General features: G+C 32.0%; 1 protein-coding gene across 5 annotated transcripts in view; it reads right to left on the reverse strand.

Moving 5' to 3' along the window:
* Positions 1 to 3,866: 3,866 nt before the first annotated feature.
* LOC106078357 (circularly permutated Ras protein 1-like) overlaps positions 3,867 to 14,281 on the reverse strand; it is a 28,329-nt gene continuing 17,914 nt past the window's right edge. For all 5 annotated transcript variants that reach the window (XM_056031843.1, XM_056031842.1, XM_056031841.1 and 2 more), the window contains 11 exons: positions 13,907 to 14,092; positions 12,913 to 13,058; positions 11,528 to 11,725; positions 10,697 to 10,775; positions 10,104 to 10,210; positions 8,593 to 8,810; positions 8,383 to 8,499; positions 8,175 to 8,243; positions 7,192 to 7,339; positions 5,942 to 6,002; positions 3,867 to 4,394 (listed from right to left, as the gene is read on the reverse strand). In XM_056031843.1, coding sequence (XP_055887818.1) covers positions 4,329 to 4,394; positions 5,942 to 6,002; positions 7,192 to 7,339; positions 8,175 to 8,243; positions 8,383 to 8,499; positions 8,593 to 8,810; positions 10,104 to 10,210; positions 10,697 to 10,775; positions 11,528 to 11,725; positions 12,913 to 13,058; positions 13,907 to 14,092 — 1,395 coding nt within the window. In that variant the 3' untranslated portion in view covers positions 3,867 to 4,328. The remainder of the gene's footprint in view (positions 4,395 to 5,941; positions 6,003 to 7,191; positions 7,340 to 8,174; positions 8,244 to 8,382; positions 8,500 to 8,592; positions 8,811 to 10,103; positions 10,211 to 10,696; positions 10,776 to 11,527; positions 11,726 to 12,912; positions 13,059 to 13,906; positions 14,093 to 14,281) is intronic.

Below are 14,281 nucleotides of genomic sequence, written 5' to 3' on the forward strand. Positions count from 1 at the left end.
TTAATGATATAATCAAAAAACAACTTCACCATGCCGAGGAACACTTCAAGGATGGCATCCTGAGTAAGGCGACACTGCTGGCAGACAACCTTGGTATTGAGTTGCCGAGATTTAGCTGTCAACAGGGTGACCGGTCATTTCATCCCCGGTCACTTCATCCCCGGTCACTTCATCCCCGGTCATTTCATCCCCGGTCACTTCATCCCCGGTCATTTCATCCCCTGGTCACTTCATCCCCTGGTCACTTCATCTCCCGGTCACTTCATCCCCGGTCATTTCATCCCCAATTAAATATTTTGTATACAAATATGATTATGTAGAATGCTTTTTGACATTTTATGACTTGTTACTAATGTGTTTATAGTGTTTCCTCTTCCACTTTGTTTTCTTAAAGAGAAATCTTATATTATATTGTAAATCTGGGTGTGTACTTAGCTATAGCGCTTCTATTGGATGTGGGGGTTGTAATATCATAATATTATCCGGATCGAAGGCCAAGGTTTGGTGGAAGTAGTAAAAAATCATTTGAGAGATAGAAGTGCGATTACAATAATTATGACCGTGCCGCTGATAACTTATCATCAAAGGCCAAGCTGTGGTGAAAGTACGACCATGTTTCACTTTATTTTATTTTTCAATCGCTCTTTCTTGAAAATGGGCGCGTCATTTTTAGCCTTGAAATAAGGTTTTATTTTTTTCTAATAAAGGCTGAGTTCACCTATCCTCGTGATATCATGTCGCCTGTATAAAATTTGCTTTAATTCCTTTTAAACATTAACATCTTACAATTTTGTCATTTAAATAAAAAATGAATACATTAAATATTGCTCATTTCATGATTTTTTAAATTACAATTTGTTAGATAAAAATGATCAGATGATGAAAATATCAGGGGATGAAATGACCGGGGATGAAGTGACCAGGGGATGAAATGACCGGGGATGAAGTGACCGGGGGATGAAGTGACCAGGGGATGAAGTAACCAGGGGATGAAATGACCGGGGATGAAGTGACCGGGGATGAAGTGACCGGGGATGAAATGACCGGGGATGAAGTGACCGGGGATGAAGTGACCGGGGATGAAATGACCGGGAACCGTCAACAGATACACCGAGCAAAATCCATATGTTTGAATTTTGGGATAATTACAGAGCATGTCTTTACATTCCGTATCTTGATTTGTTAGTTTCTTTATTAACGATCTCGCTTATCAAGCAATAATAATGCTCAGTCAACCTGTTTTGTTTTCATCCTACAACGATTAAAAAAATGTAACGTACAGAAGAATATCAGAACTACCAGATAAGCGTTCATCGCTAAATGATTGTTTTTTACATGAAAAGATAAATATTACTCAAAATGCAGGTGTTCCCGAAGAGGTTAAGCCCCCCGGGCCTTTAAACTCCTAGCTACACCCCTGCTACGACATGGATTTATCGTCTAGCTTTATTTATTTTAAGCCTACTGAACGTCTGAAAATAGAAATGTGCATGAATCTCTTTAATTTAATTTATTCCAAGCAAGATTCTTAATACACTAAGATGACCATATAAGAGCAGAGGCCATCTTGCCAATTTGACAAGTATGCAACTAATTTCACGTGTTTACGCGGCCCCAGCTGTGACCTACATATTTTGTAATATCCAGCGTATGACGTTTCAGATATTTGTAATGCTGTTGGTGTCATCAAGTAGACTATCAATTTTCGTAACAGTTCCATTTTTACCTCTTTGTGTGAGATTTGATGAAAATTAACTTCTTCGTAGCAACTGGAGAAGTATTGCACCCATAGTACCGGTACTGATCATTAACTACCTTTTACATACACACCTAGGCCTACGGTTTAAATTTTGGCTCACGTATGAGAATTACAAAGAATTCCTTGAGATTCTTCATTGTATAGATTGTCTCTTTACTGTATTCAAGATTTCTTCTTCATTTTCAAAAATTAATTAATTTTATGCTAGAACAAGACACGAGATTAAAGAATCACTAATGCTAACTATAAAGTATAGAGGGTCGGCTTATAATTCAACAGCCACGCTGAACAGGGCACGTATCCCGTAAGGGGGACGACCGTATGCCAACGGCTATCCTTTTTGGTGAGATGAAAGGTGGTCGGCGTAACAATGTGCCCACAGGAATGTTTTAATTAGCTTCTTAGACGCCAACTAGCTTTAAGTGTCATCGAAGAGTGCACCTGGCAGCTTCCGAACGAGACAGCTGGATATTTCTTACAAAGGTCTTGGGATACACATTCGAGACCAAAAAGAACCGAAATCGATTTCCCCCCCCAGGACAACGGCTTTGTCTGCATTATATGTAGGTCGCTGCTGGGACTGCGTAGCCACGTGAAATACTCTACTCCTGACTAACATTCGGACTGGAAGAAAAATCTTATTATTATATTATTATAAAGTAAAAAGCAACGTGCAGAGAATACAAAATAAAAGAACCCAACAAAACAACAAAAGTATTTCTTCCAAAATATTTTTAATTCTGTTTGTCATTTATTTCTTAAAATTACGTTTTAGTAGTATTTAAAAAAAAATATATATCACTGATTAAAAAAAATGTCAAGCTGATTAATAAAATGTAAAGCTTTTAAGCATGCAAATATTTGTTATTTTATCTTGAATTGCAGAGTTGGCCTCATAGTGCCACTTAGCAAAATGAACTCAATTGTGCATGCTGATCTATCTCATGAAAGACATTTAACAAATTATAAAACAAAAGTTAAAAAAAAATAAATGATAATACAATAAACAAGCTAAATATAAAAATACTTGTATAAAAAAAAAAAGTTTATCCAAGGGAAAGAACTCTACATTTTACAACTATTTCACAAATGTAGTAGTTATTTCTATTTTCAAACTACAAACAAAATAATTAATTACCAATAATAAATTGACTAATTGATTCTTATTTTGTTTATCATTGTTTAAAGTTTCAACTTGATATGAGAGTGGATGCAGGAGAAATAACATGCACAATTATCTAAGGGGACAAAAAACCCACATAATTAACCATCTCTGACTACTGAAGGTTGAATTTCTGTTGTTGGTATCAAAGTGATGCTAATCCAGTAATCATTTGACTGATTGTTTGTTTGTTTTTATTCATTCATGTTTTGTTAGGTACAATAAAAAAATGGACTAAAAGTTCCAATTTGGTCGGAGGTGTGGGAGAAAAAACATGTTCAAAATGTGTGCCAAACAAGCTCTGTACAAAACTGAACAGCTCATATAAAAATAACAAGTTTGTAAAAAAAAAATTTACTGTGGGCCATTGCATATAACATATATTATTTACAAGTCATGTCTAGCAAATGAGTAACAAAATCCATTACCATAGTACCAATATCTCTTTCAGTTAGAAATATATCTTGAAACACAAAAAACATTAAAAATACTTTTAAAAAAAAATAAAGCTTTTAAGTGTAATTGTATCAATTAGTTTGGATCAATCATGTAAATAAATTTGTAAGAGATCTAAACTAACAATAATAAATCTGTGTGATTAGAATTGTGATTGTTTTTGTTTAGTGCAATTTTATGTTTTTTAGCTTTCTGAATGCACTATGATCCTATCACTTGTCTTGATCAGTTGTGAAAGAAGGGGTATCTGTGTGAATTGTTACAGTGATAACTTTTTAAATGCATAAAAAAAAAACACTCTACGACTTGGGCACCAGCCTCCTCAAAGAAATAGAAAGAAACTAATTCAACTCATAACACGGTGAACACATCTGTCAAGTACAATTTCTTTTCCTTGTTTGATACCAAACATAATAATTAATTCCCAATAGTTAATTAGCTAATTGGTTGATTTTTTTTATTGATTCTTGTTTTGTTTTTGTCAGGTACATGAAATAATTGTGCAAAATTTAAACTTGATTCGAGATTGGGGTGTGGGAGAAATAACATGTACAAACCTTTTAACAGAGAGATAGAGTGAGTTAATATATAAAAGTTTTGTAATAAACATAGTTAGTGTTCAATAACTAATAATCCAATAAGCAATTGTTGAGGTTAAATTATTATTGGTTACAATGTTATAACTTATTTTAAGATCTGATTCAAAATATTTTGAAAAAAAAAACTGAAAAATTGCTTCTGGACAGAAAAAAAAAAGAAAGAAAATATTGCTGAAAAAATTCCCAAGAATTCTGAAGATGAAATTCTGAACTTGACATATATCTAACTAGTTAATATTTTAATACAACAAAAACTAAATATGACTACAAATCATAATGAACATACAAGAATTATAAGCATCAGATTACAATGGTTACAGAGATAGAACATTTGTTTCACTAGATTTCAATTTTAAGCTTTAGTAGCAAATTTAGACAGCATAGCAGACACTTCATCATTCAGACCAGATACTGTAAGCTGAAAAAAAAGAGAACTTATTTTAAAGGAGGAAAAATATAATAAATGGGAAGGATAGACATAATAACGTTCTGAATTGTATAATTTCTAAACTTAAAAAGAATAGGTTTATCTTGTAATAAAAACAAACATAAAAATTAGTTGTTTTTTTTTTATTAGAGTAACACCTTTTTAAGTAATCATTTAAAGTTTAAAATCAGTACAATTATTTTGTGTATATAATTGTGTATCGGAAAATGCCGGGTACATGAAATAAGCTAGTCCTAAAAAAACAACACAGATCTTGGGTAAAATACTCATCAAATAAAGTACTGTAAATGTGTAGTTTCATGCGCTAGTTTCAGGTCTTTTCTTTTTATATCCCAACTACCCGTATTTTTTTGCAGAATTTTTTCTGTATCAGGTACACTTAAAATTATAGCATAATAATGTCAGTTTAATTTAAAAAGAGAACTGAAAAATACAAAGATATATAGGGAAAAAAGCGACTTCCGGCCCAATACTTTTTAATCAAAGAAACAAAACAGACTAGTCCAACAAACCCTATTAAATTTGAGTGTACTTTTTAGGGTGCCCCTGAGTCACCCAATTCTAATGGGTACCTGATATTAATTGGTGAAAGTAAATGTGGTTGATCAATGTGATGGCTACATGACACCCTCGTAATCAGATAAAAAGGATTTTAAAACTAAGTTAATATGAAAAAAATATAAAGGGGACTCAATAGGTTGGTTAGCTTAAAAATGAGTCACTTCTGCTCAAGTATTATTTAGAATGAAATATGCATCGCATTAGTCAAATTTTGCTGTCATTAAATCTGATACTAGATTCTGTATTTTCTTAAGAAAAAAAAGTATTGGCTGCCAAAATTTTTAATTTTTTGTCCCGCTCCTCAAAAACTTTACCCATCACTGATCTAGACTAATAATAATAAATCTGTGCGATCAGGAAAATTTTTATCAATTGTTTTTCTGTAGCACAATTTTATGCTTTTAGCTTTCTCAATGTGCTATGATCTTATCACTTGTCTGCATCAGCTGGAAATTGGTGGGGGGGAGGTGTGAATGTTACAGTGAACGCTTTTTAAATGCATTTAAAAAAAAAGTTGTAGGACTTGAATTCAAACTCAAGCACTCAAGACTTCTCAAGGAGACTAATTCAACTTATACCACCACATTTGTCAAGTACAATTTCTTTCACTCATTTGAGATCAAACAAAATAATAATTTCCCATAGTTAATTAATAAATGGGTTAATTTTTTAATATGATTCTTGTTTTGTTAGGTTCAAGAAATAATAGTACAAAATTTCAACATCATCTGAGATTGATTGTGGGAGAAACTTTTTACCAGCCAAACAGACAGAGTGAGTTGATATGGGCTTTGTTAAAAAAAAAGGGCATTCTTGAAAAATCACCATAAATCCTCTAAGCCTCCACACCATCACTATCTCAGAACACTACACCTTTGCAGCAATCATTATATTTCTAAGTAAGTTTGTATCTTTTTATTGTAATTGCAATAAATAAAACTCATTGAAAGAAATACCTCTTCTAATGCGTCTATCAATGCATCCAGCTTTTTAATTAGTTCAGGGTTGGGGAGAATACTGTAGAAATAAAAATACACATTAATTAAAATCTTTAGTACTAATAATAATTTAATCATTCAAGATTAAGTTTTTGACAGATATCTTGATGATTCAAGGTAAATTATAAAATCCAAGAGTTATATTTTACAAACCAGTTTGTTTTTAACGGCTTTCAATCTTTTTCAATAGTATTTCAGTTAAAATATGTTTGATATAAAAGATTCTCATCTATGGATGATAAATATAAACAGATATCTTATTTACTGTTTCTGGTGTACAGAATATAGGAAGTATTAATGTTCTTTCTGATGTAACAAATTTCTAAGCGTTTACCCTTGAAGTAAAAGAAATTTGTGTTATTTAATTGATAACTTAAACATTGTTTAGTTTATCTATTTAAAAAATCTAACTCTCTCAATGTTCCTCTTTTTATATTCTTATGTTTTTTTAGGTTACCTTACATCTTTTTGTATGTTGCTGTATTCTATTACTTAATGTAGACAAGATCTTAAAAATCCAAATTAAAGAAAGAAAGATAGTACTGTGTTTAAAGGGTTTCATGAAAATCCCTAATCTGTAAAATGTGGTGATATAATTACAATTTTAAATGAAGCCAATAATTTTGTTAAAAATGGTAATAACTTTATAAACGTAAAGCTAGTTTTAGCTCAGTTATCATAGTTCATTTTATAATTGAAAGATAATGTGTGAGTATTGTCAAAGTCTCTTCAGTTAAACAGCAACACATCGGTTCATATATATACATGCAGTGATAGCTTGAGGCTGAATGTTGTATCTTTTTTAGAATAGTAAATCCAACTGTTATATCCAACTATCGAAACCTACTAGACATGAGATAAATACAATGTAAACTAAATGAACAAGTAGAGGACTGAGCTGACAATACACAATACTGGCCTCTCAGATATATTAGAAACTTGTCTGAGTGCACATTCAAGCATGAAAACAAATACAGACCTATTGTCCAGTTGTCCACAAGAGGAGTGATAAAATATGTATGTCAAATATGGGTCTATTTAGCTAACTAAATTTTTTGCACTCGCCCTTACTCTTCAGACTTGGAGATATTGCCTTATTATAAATATTATTAAAACTTGTTTAAAAAAACAAAAAACACATGATTATCTAAATTTTCTATTCATTCAACTTTTGTTTTTTAAGTAAAAAAAAAATGCTTTAGTCTTACTTGTCAAGTGTTTTGTGATGTTTAGCTTGATTGATAATATTATGTGCTTTTCGTTTCAGCTCAGACTGCAGTGTCTTTTGTTTCAGATCCAGGATTTCTTTTGCACATTTTTGTACAAAACTTGTAACTGTAGCATCTGGATTCATGCCTACATTAAAAAAGAGTATTTTATTTCAATTAAACTCATGTATGTAAGTGAAGTTTGAAACTGCAACAAATGATAAACAATTATTATGTGGTTGGTGAATGCATGTCCAGCTAACTCTACTGACTTAGCAGGCTCTTCCTTGGATCTAAGATAGTCTTATAAAATGTTAGTTAGTACTTGTGAATGACTAAGCAATGTTACTAAAACAGTGGTCAAGAGCCCTCTTCAGAGCCTACCTAATGTTTCATCCTATTATTCTTCACCTTTCTTCTCTCACTACAAACTTGTATTCTAATGCTGTTATTGTACATCACATTCATAATCCATTTCAGTGCTAGGCTTCAAACTGCATTTATGTTTTTTTAGTTTAATTATTATCACTTCTGAAGTAAAATTGTTACTTTTACTTGATGTGTCTCAAGAACATGGTTTAAGTCATTGTCAGAGCCTACCTATGTTTTGTAACTTCTTCAATTAATAACAATTGTGCTCTATTGCTGCCACAACATATTACATGTCAAGTTTATTTGCACAAGTAGCCATTTAAACTAAGTGTCATATTTAAGTAGCTACTTAAACTCAAAGTAGTCTATGAACTTTCATAATTAAGTAGCTCCTTAAGCTCAAAGTAGTCTATGAACTTTCATAATTATATTTAAGTAGCCCTTAAGCTCAAAGTAACTAGTGAACTTAAATATTTAAGTAGCTTCTTAAGCTTAAAGTAGCCAGTGAAACTGTCATATTAAATTAGCCGTTTTAAACTTATGGTAACCAGTGAAATTCTAATCTTACACAATCAAATTAATTGTCTAACAAAAGTCGCAATGGTACTTACTTTTTTGGGCCACTTCTCGGCTTTTAGTCATTGGGCAAACTTTAGTCCACACTCTAGTCAGAAGTTTATCTAAAATAAAAAAACTTTTTTTATTAAATTTTTCAATGCAAAGGTTTGACTAAACAAAATGCTATTTATGTTTTTATTTAATTGAACAAAACTGAAATGAAAAAAAAACATTATGTTTAGTGTATAAAACTGTATTTACCATTTTCATCTTTGTAACTGATCTGTATCTGAAATGGATATTCAGGTGATCCTTGGCTTGTGTTTACTGTGTTTGGGTTAGTTGGTGTCTGACAACTGGGGTAACAAGTAGTACAACCTACAACAGTTTGTTCAAACATTAACTTCACATTTAGAGGCAACATTTAGAGAAGCTCAGTGACAAACAGGGGGAGCACAAATATCAACTTACCCATTCCAGGATTATGTTGCCCACCTCCATGTATGGGGCAACTGGGAAGAGTATTACTAATCTGCTGTTGTGGAGCTTTAAGCTGTGATGGATTGCGGAAGGCAAATTCAAAGCAAATGCTTTGTTTCCCAACATCTGTAACATTTCCAATGCATAGTGAAGCTGAACTTTTATTTTCAACTCTGTTTTCATTTTCTTTGTTCTTTTCATAGACATACCTGTTTTTTTTTTACAAATGTATTAAAGACTGTTAATTCCAATGTATTGGATGTGATCTATTTTGTGTACTAATAACAAGCTACTTGGATTACACAATACAAAGCATGGTCTGTGTTTCATAATGGTTCTGGATCCAGTCCAGTTCAAACAAGCAGCTGGTCTGATTAGCTGGGGACTGTATTTAATCAAAACAGGCTTAAATTAAAATAAATGAAGAGATTGTGTAGTAAGCTGTACATCTGATTTTTATAGAAGGAATACAGTTCTAATTATTTAAAAACATAAAATCTTGTAAAGCAAACACCTTAGCAAGAATTTCTAAATATGTAAATAGTATTTATCAAATTTATAATCACAAAATATTTTTGTGAAATTTTTTTTTTTTAATATTATGAGCTCTTTAACAAAGGGCATATGAACAGAACAGAACCATGTCATCTCACATGATTAGATTATAAAGGAAGTTAACCTTACACATGGTAAAATATGACCAACACTTGATTATATTAAACATTGCATTTATTTAGTCAGTCCTGAGAAGTTGAGTATAATGAGATTTAATGTACAAGTGCCATATTTTTTTCTCTGTAAAATACAATGGAACATTCATCAGGGCTTTTGGAGTAATATTAGAAACAAAAAAATTCTGAACTAAACTAAATTTATAATGAGTTCTCTGGTTCTATGCGGCCCATGTTAGAATATGATACCTGCCATTTTGATGTAGAAGCCATGTCAATTAATGAGGTTTTAAAAGCAATCAACTCAGTGAGGGGCTTCTAAAGGCAGGTTAATATTCTCAGTAAGTTACTGTCTCTATTACTGAAGGCTGTAGAAAACAAAGAATCATGATCACCATAGCCTTACATAGATATAGGCCATTATATGGCATTATTGTGACTCTGCATTGGGTAAAAAGTCACATAGGTGTCATTAATCCTAGCTTTAGAGACTGTCTGACCCACAGAGAGGTCTGATACTATCCATTGAGTGATCTAAAAGTACTCATCATACCTGTTGAAAAAGGAAATAGGATTTGAGTGCTGGGACTAATCTCCAAAAATGATTAAGTCTAGGAGCACATGGCGCCACAAAAGCCTGAACAAGTTACTAGGACTTGGACTGACCCTGATGTGGAGAGAACAAAACAGTGTACTTTATGCCTGTCCTCTACTTATCCAAGTCTTGTGGGAGATTATATCTTGTTCTTATCTCACTCAAATTTAATGATGATGTTGATTTATAATTGTTATTCAACAAGACTGAGTTTGAACAAAGTAAGTTTAGCTTACAAGTCTTTGTGCACTAAGAATGTCACATCCACATTTGTTGCAATGGTTTTCTTACTTAATTCCTCTTTAATTGGTTTTGATAAATCGGTTGGCAAAATGGTTTCTACCTGAAAGAGAGTTTAGATTAAACTTTAAAAACACAAAACTTGTCTGTTACTATAAGACAATATAGTTTAATGTTATATCTATTCAACCATTGAAGTTGAAGTTGTGAGGGTGAATAGCATAAACCACTTGGCTGCTTATCAAGGGGGCTCAAGTTCAAATCCAGACTTGGTTTGCTAAGTACCTAAAGGCAGAATGGAAACTTTCTCCCAGATAACCCTCCAACTACACGTCCAAAAAAAGAAAGAGATTGAACTAAGGCATACTGAGTGTGAGCATGAAAGAAATTTGTAACAACTATGTAGCCAGTTGATAAATGTGAGTATATAGTATTCTCTAACAAAGAGAACCAATAAATATCATGGCTACATTTTACATCAGATATGACCTCTTGATATATATGTAACATGCTTAAATGCAATAAAACAACAGGTCAATAATAAAGGAAATTGAGATTGTAGCTAATGTTCACAAGATCAATTACTTACAGTTCCTCCTGTATTTCTGGGTAACTTTTCCAAAGTTTTCAGCTCACATTGGTCAAAAGATATTAAAGAAATAGAGGCTCTGTAAGGACAAGATGATTACTTGAAAAATGTCTATCTACAGAATAATGTAATTAGTTAAGAATATATTGAGACATCTTTCTCAGATTATAAAATTGAAAAATCAATGTTTATTAGACTAGTGTTTTAATACTTTGCAAAATTTCTTATCTCAAAATATTCTTTTTTTTTAAGTTAAATTTTTTAGTTTTTTTTCAAATTGTTAAGATGAAAGTTAATAATATTTCCTAAATTGATAATATGTTTAAAATGAATAATATATTTATATTTTATAGTTCAAATGTTTATAAATAATCAATTCTATTAGGAACATTTTGAATATTATTGTTAGCTTGAGACAAAAGAAATAGGTGATGCCTGACAGGCCTTTAAACTCTGGACCAATTTGATGTCAACCATCTTAACAAGCAATCCCAAACTGACACTTGTGGCATTTTTTAAAAGCATGAACACTGAATATTAACATTGTACATGTTCTGAGGGCAGCTGTTTTGGTGCAAGTTTGTTTATGAAACAATGTATGCCATAATAAACATTTCCATGAATGGGAGAAATGGAAAGGGGAGTGATGTTTCAGAAATAACAAAAAGAACAAAGGGCCAGTTGGCATTGATTTTATATATATTGTAGGTTTTATATTTTTATTTGTCTGAAGCACTGGATATTAAAAAATCATTAATCATCACATAAAAAATGTTCTTGTATCTAAAATCTTAAAGATCTACTTTGAAATATGAACACAATATCTCTCACCCAGCAACTTTTGCTTTGTTGGTAAGTTGTTGATAAAATTTCTCATCTTCTTTTGAAGGCCCTTCTTCTAATTTTCCGAATCCAATATTAGCAGCACCATCAGTGCAAACAATGATTCTTGAGCCTCTGGAGTTATGTACCATACCTAAAGCTACCATCAATGCTGGACCTAAGGCAGTTCGACCTCCATCCTCCAAACTAAAATAATTAATCATTTAGTGTACAAGATTGAATGATAATTAATAATTTAACCATTATCTAGTTTACAAATGGCTGACACATAATCTGCCAGTGACAGATCTTTGTGGAGACCCAATGCGCCAAACAGAGCAGGAGGACTAAGTAAGTAAGACACATAATAAGCCAAAAGTTAAAAGTAGGACAATGGTCTATCTGCCTCCCATTGTCCTAGGCAATGTTAGATCATTGAATAACAAAATGGATGAACTTGATAGTTGCTGAAAACATTTCTACCTATTCCATGAAAGCTGGCAAATCTGTCTCACTGAAACATTTCTGACACATCAGTAGACTTTGAATGGGTTTCATTTGTATAGAGCAGATAAAACAATAGATAGTGGTAAATGAAAGTGGAGGAGGTCTGGCCATTTATGCAAACAAACAATATTGCTGTGTCAACAATGTCTCAATCAAAACTATGGTGTGTACAACTGATATTGAGCTAGCGTGTTTCAACTTTAGCCCATACTACTTGCCTAGAGAGTTTAAAAAATCTATGTCTTCTATCTTCTGTGCTATACTCATCAAGTCCTGGCAAATACACAAAATACCTACCTTTTGGAAGACATCAGAAATAATACCATTACCCCAAAAAAAAAGATCAATGCTCCTAGCAACTAACGTCCTATTGCAAAAGATCTACATCAACTGATGGCTCATGGAAAAATGATTATGAAACATCTGCTGAAAGAAGTGGAAACACGTCTCAACCCTCAGTTTGCATAAAAACTGTCATGAAGTACGGAAGATACATACAATTCATGCTGATTAGTCTGTACTGTCATCTTGATACTTATAAACTTTATGCTCATCTGTTTTTAACACCATCCAACCACATCTCTTCATAAAAAAGATGTCTGATTTGAATGTTAGCAAACATATGCAAGCATGGGTTTTAAACCTTTTGGTAAAATGCCCACAATATGTAAAAGCAAATGGTCATGTGTAAGGTACTAGAGAGCTTAGCACTGGAGCACCACAGGGCATACATTCTTTCAACACTACTGTATACCATCCACACCAATAGCATTCAAAGCTCATCAAATTTGCTGATGACACAGCCATCAACTGCCTTGTTGCAGGTTACGAAATTTTTTACATTCAACAATTAACACCTTTACTAATGGTGTATAGAAAATATTTACCCTTTTAAGACTTCATGCAGATAATCTTTCACTTCTGATATTGGTAATAAGTTGGAATTTCTTTCACCAGCACTTAAACAAGCACCTCTGTTTTCCAGATCTGCTCCAACTACATCCTCTGCTTTTTGTTTGCCATAGATTGTGACCTTAAATTAGAAAATGTATTTGTATTTCATCAAATATACATCTGATTATATAAGATTTTTAACTGATTGTTAGGAATCTTTATGTCACCTAGCATAAAGCAGCTGTTGCATTAAGTTTATTTTTAGTTTTCTGCAAGCATCTACAAAGCAAGGTCATGGTTGATTGTCAACAGGTTCTTGGAAAAAGAATGCTTTCTTTAAATAGAAGCGATCAATTTAATTCCATAAAAGGAGCCAGGTTGAAGTTTTTGAAAGGACAAGGAAAGTCAGTTGTAGTTATGAGCTTGAACAAAGAGGAGTTCACTTGTTTCATTGTATTGTACAGTGTGTGTATTTGATTCAAGTGATTCCTTGTTTCAGAATTAAAGCTTTATATTCATTGTTAGAGATCTTAGTTGTTTTGGATTTATCGTTTACTTTTGAATCTCTAACATAAGGATATTATTTTGAGTGTTCAGTAATTGTTTAAAATAGAAATCTACACTAAATTAAAACATCAGAAATGCATTGTCAGGTCAACACAATCTCATTGTAACATCAAGACATCTTCAAATAGAAATGATCATTACACTTTAAAATAGATGTCTATGCAGATATTTTATATGGAACTATAACTAGGTACATTTTACTCTGATTTTTAAATGAACATGCTGCTAAGGTCAAATGTGTTATTGTTTAATTTTTTAAAGAGATTTTTAAAAATAAAAACATAAATTTAATATTAATAATAATATAATATATAATATAATAGAAAGAAATATTATGGCTTCATTTTTATTTGTGAGCTAACTGCTCATTTTAAATATATAGTACCAGTACAAGTCATTGGTGCATAAAATAAAACTAACTATATCATTGAAGGTTATTAGCCCAATCCTCCTGTTAGATTCTGATTGGCTTATTTCATCAATGATATCAATCACAGTTGCCTGTACAGCCTGAAGCCAGGAGACTTCTATTCCTTCTTTATTTGGATCAGTTGGATCAGAACCTGCAGGCCGGATCTCTTTTAGAGTTCCCTCTTTCTTTGGAATCTAAAAAGTCAGATTTTATACTGATTAATTGCTATGCAATTTTTTTCCAAATAAGTCTGAACAAAAGTTAACAAATGGGATAAGCAGATAGTTTGTAATCAAATATAATCTTATAATCAAGAAACAATATGTATATGAGACATATAAATATCCTTTCTTCAATAATGTTTATTTGGAAAAAAAATAAGT

The sequence above is a fragment of the Biomphalaria glabrata genome, chromosome 6 (assembly GCF_947242115.1).
Source record: "Biomphalaria glabrata chromosome 6, xgBioGlab47.1, whole genome shotgun sequence".
NCBI classification, from domain to species: domain Eukaryota; kingdom Metazoa; phylum Mollusca; class Gastropoda; family Planorbidae; genus Biomphalaria; species Biomphalaria glabrata.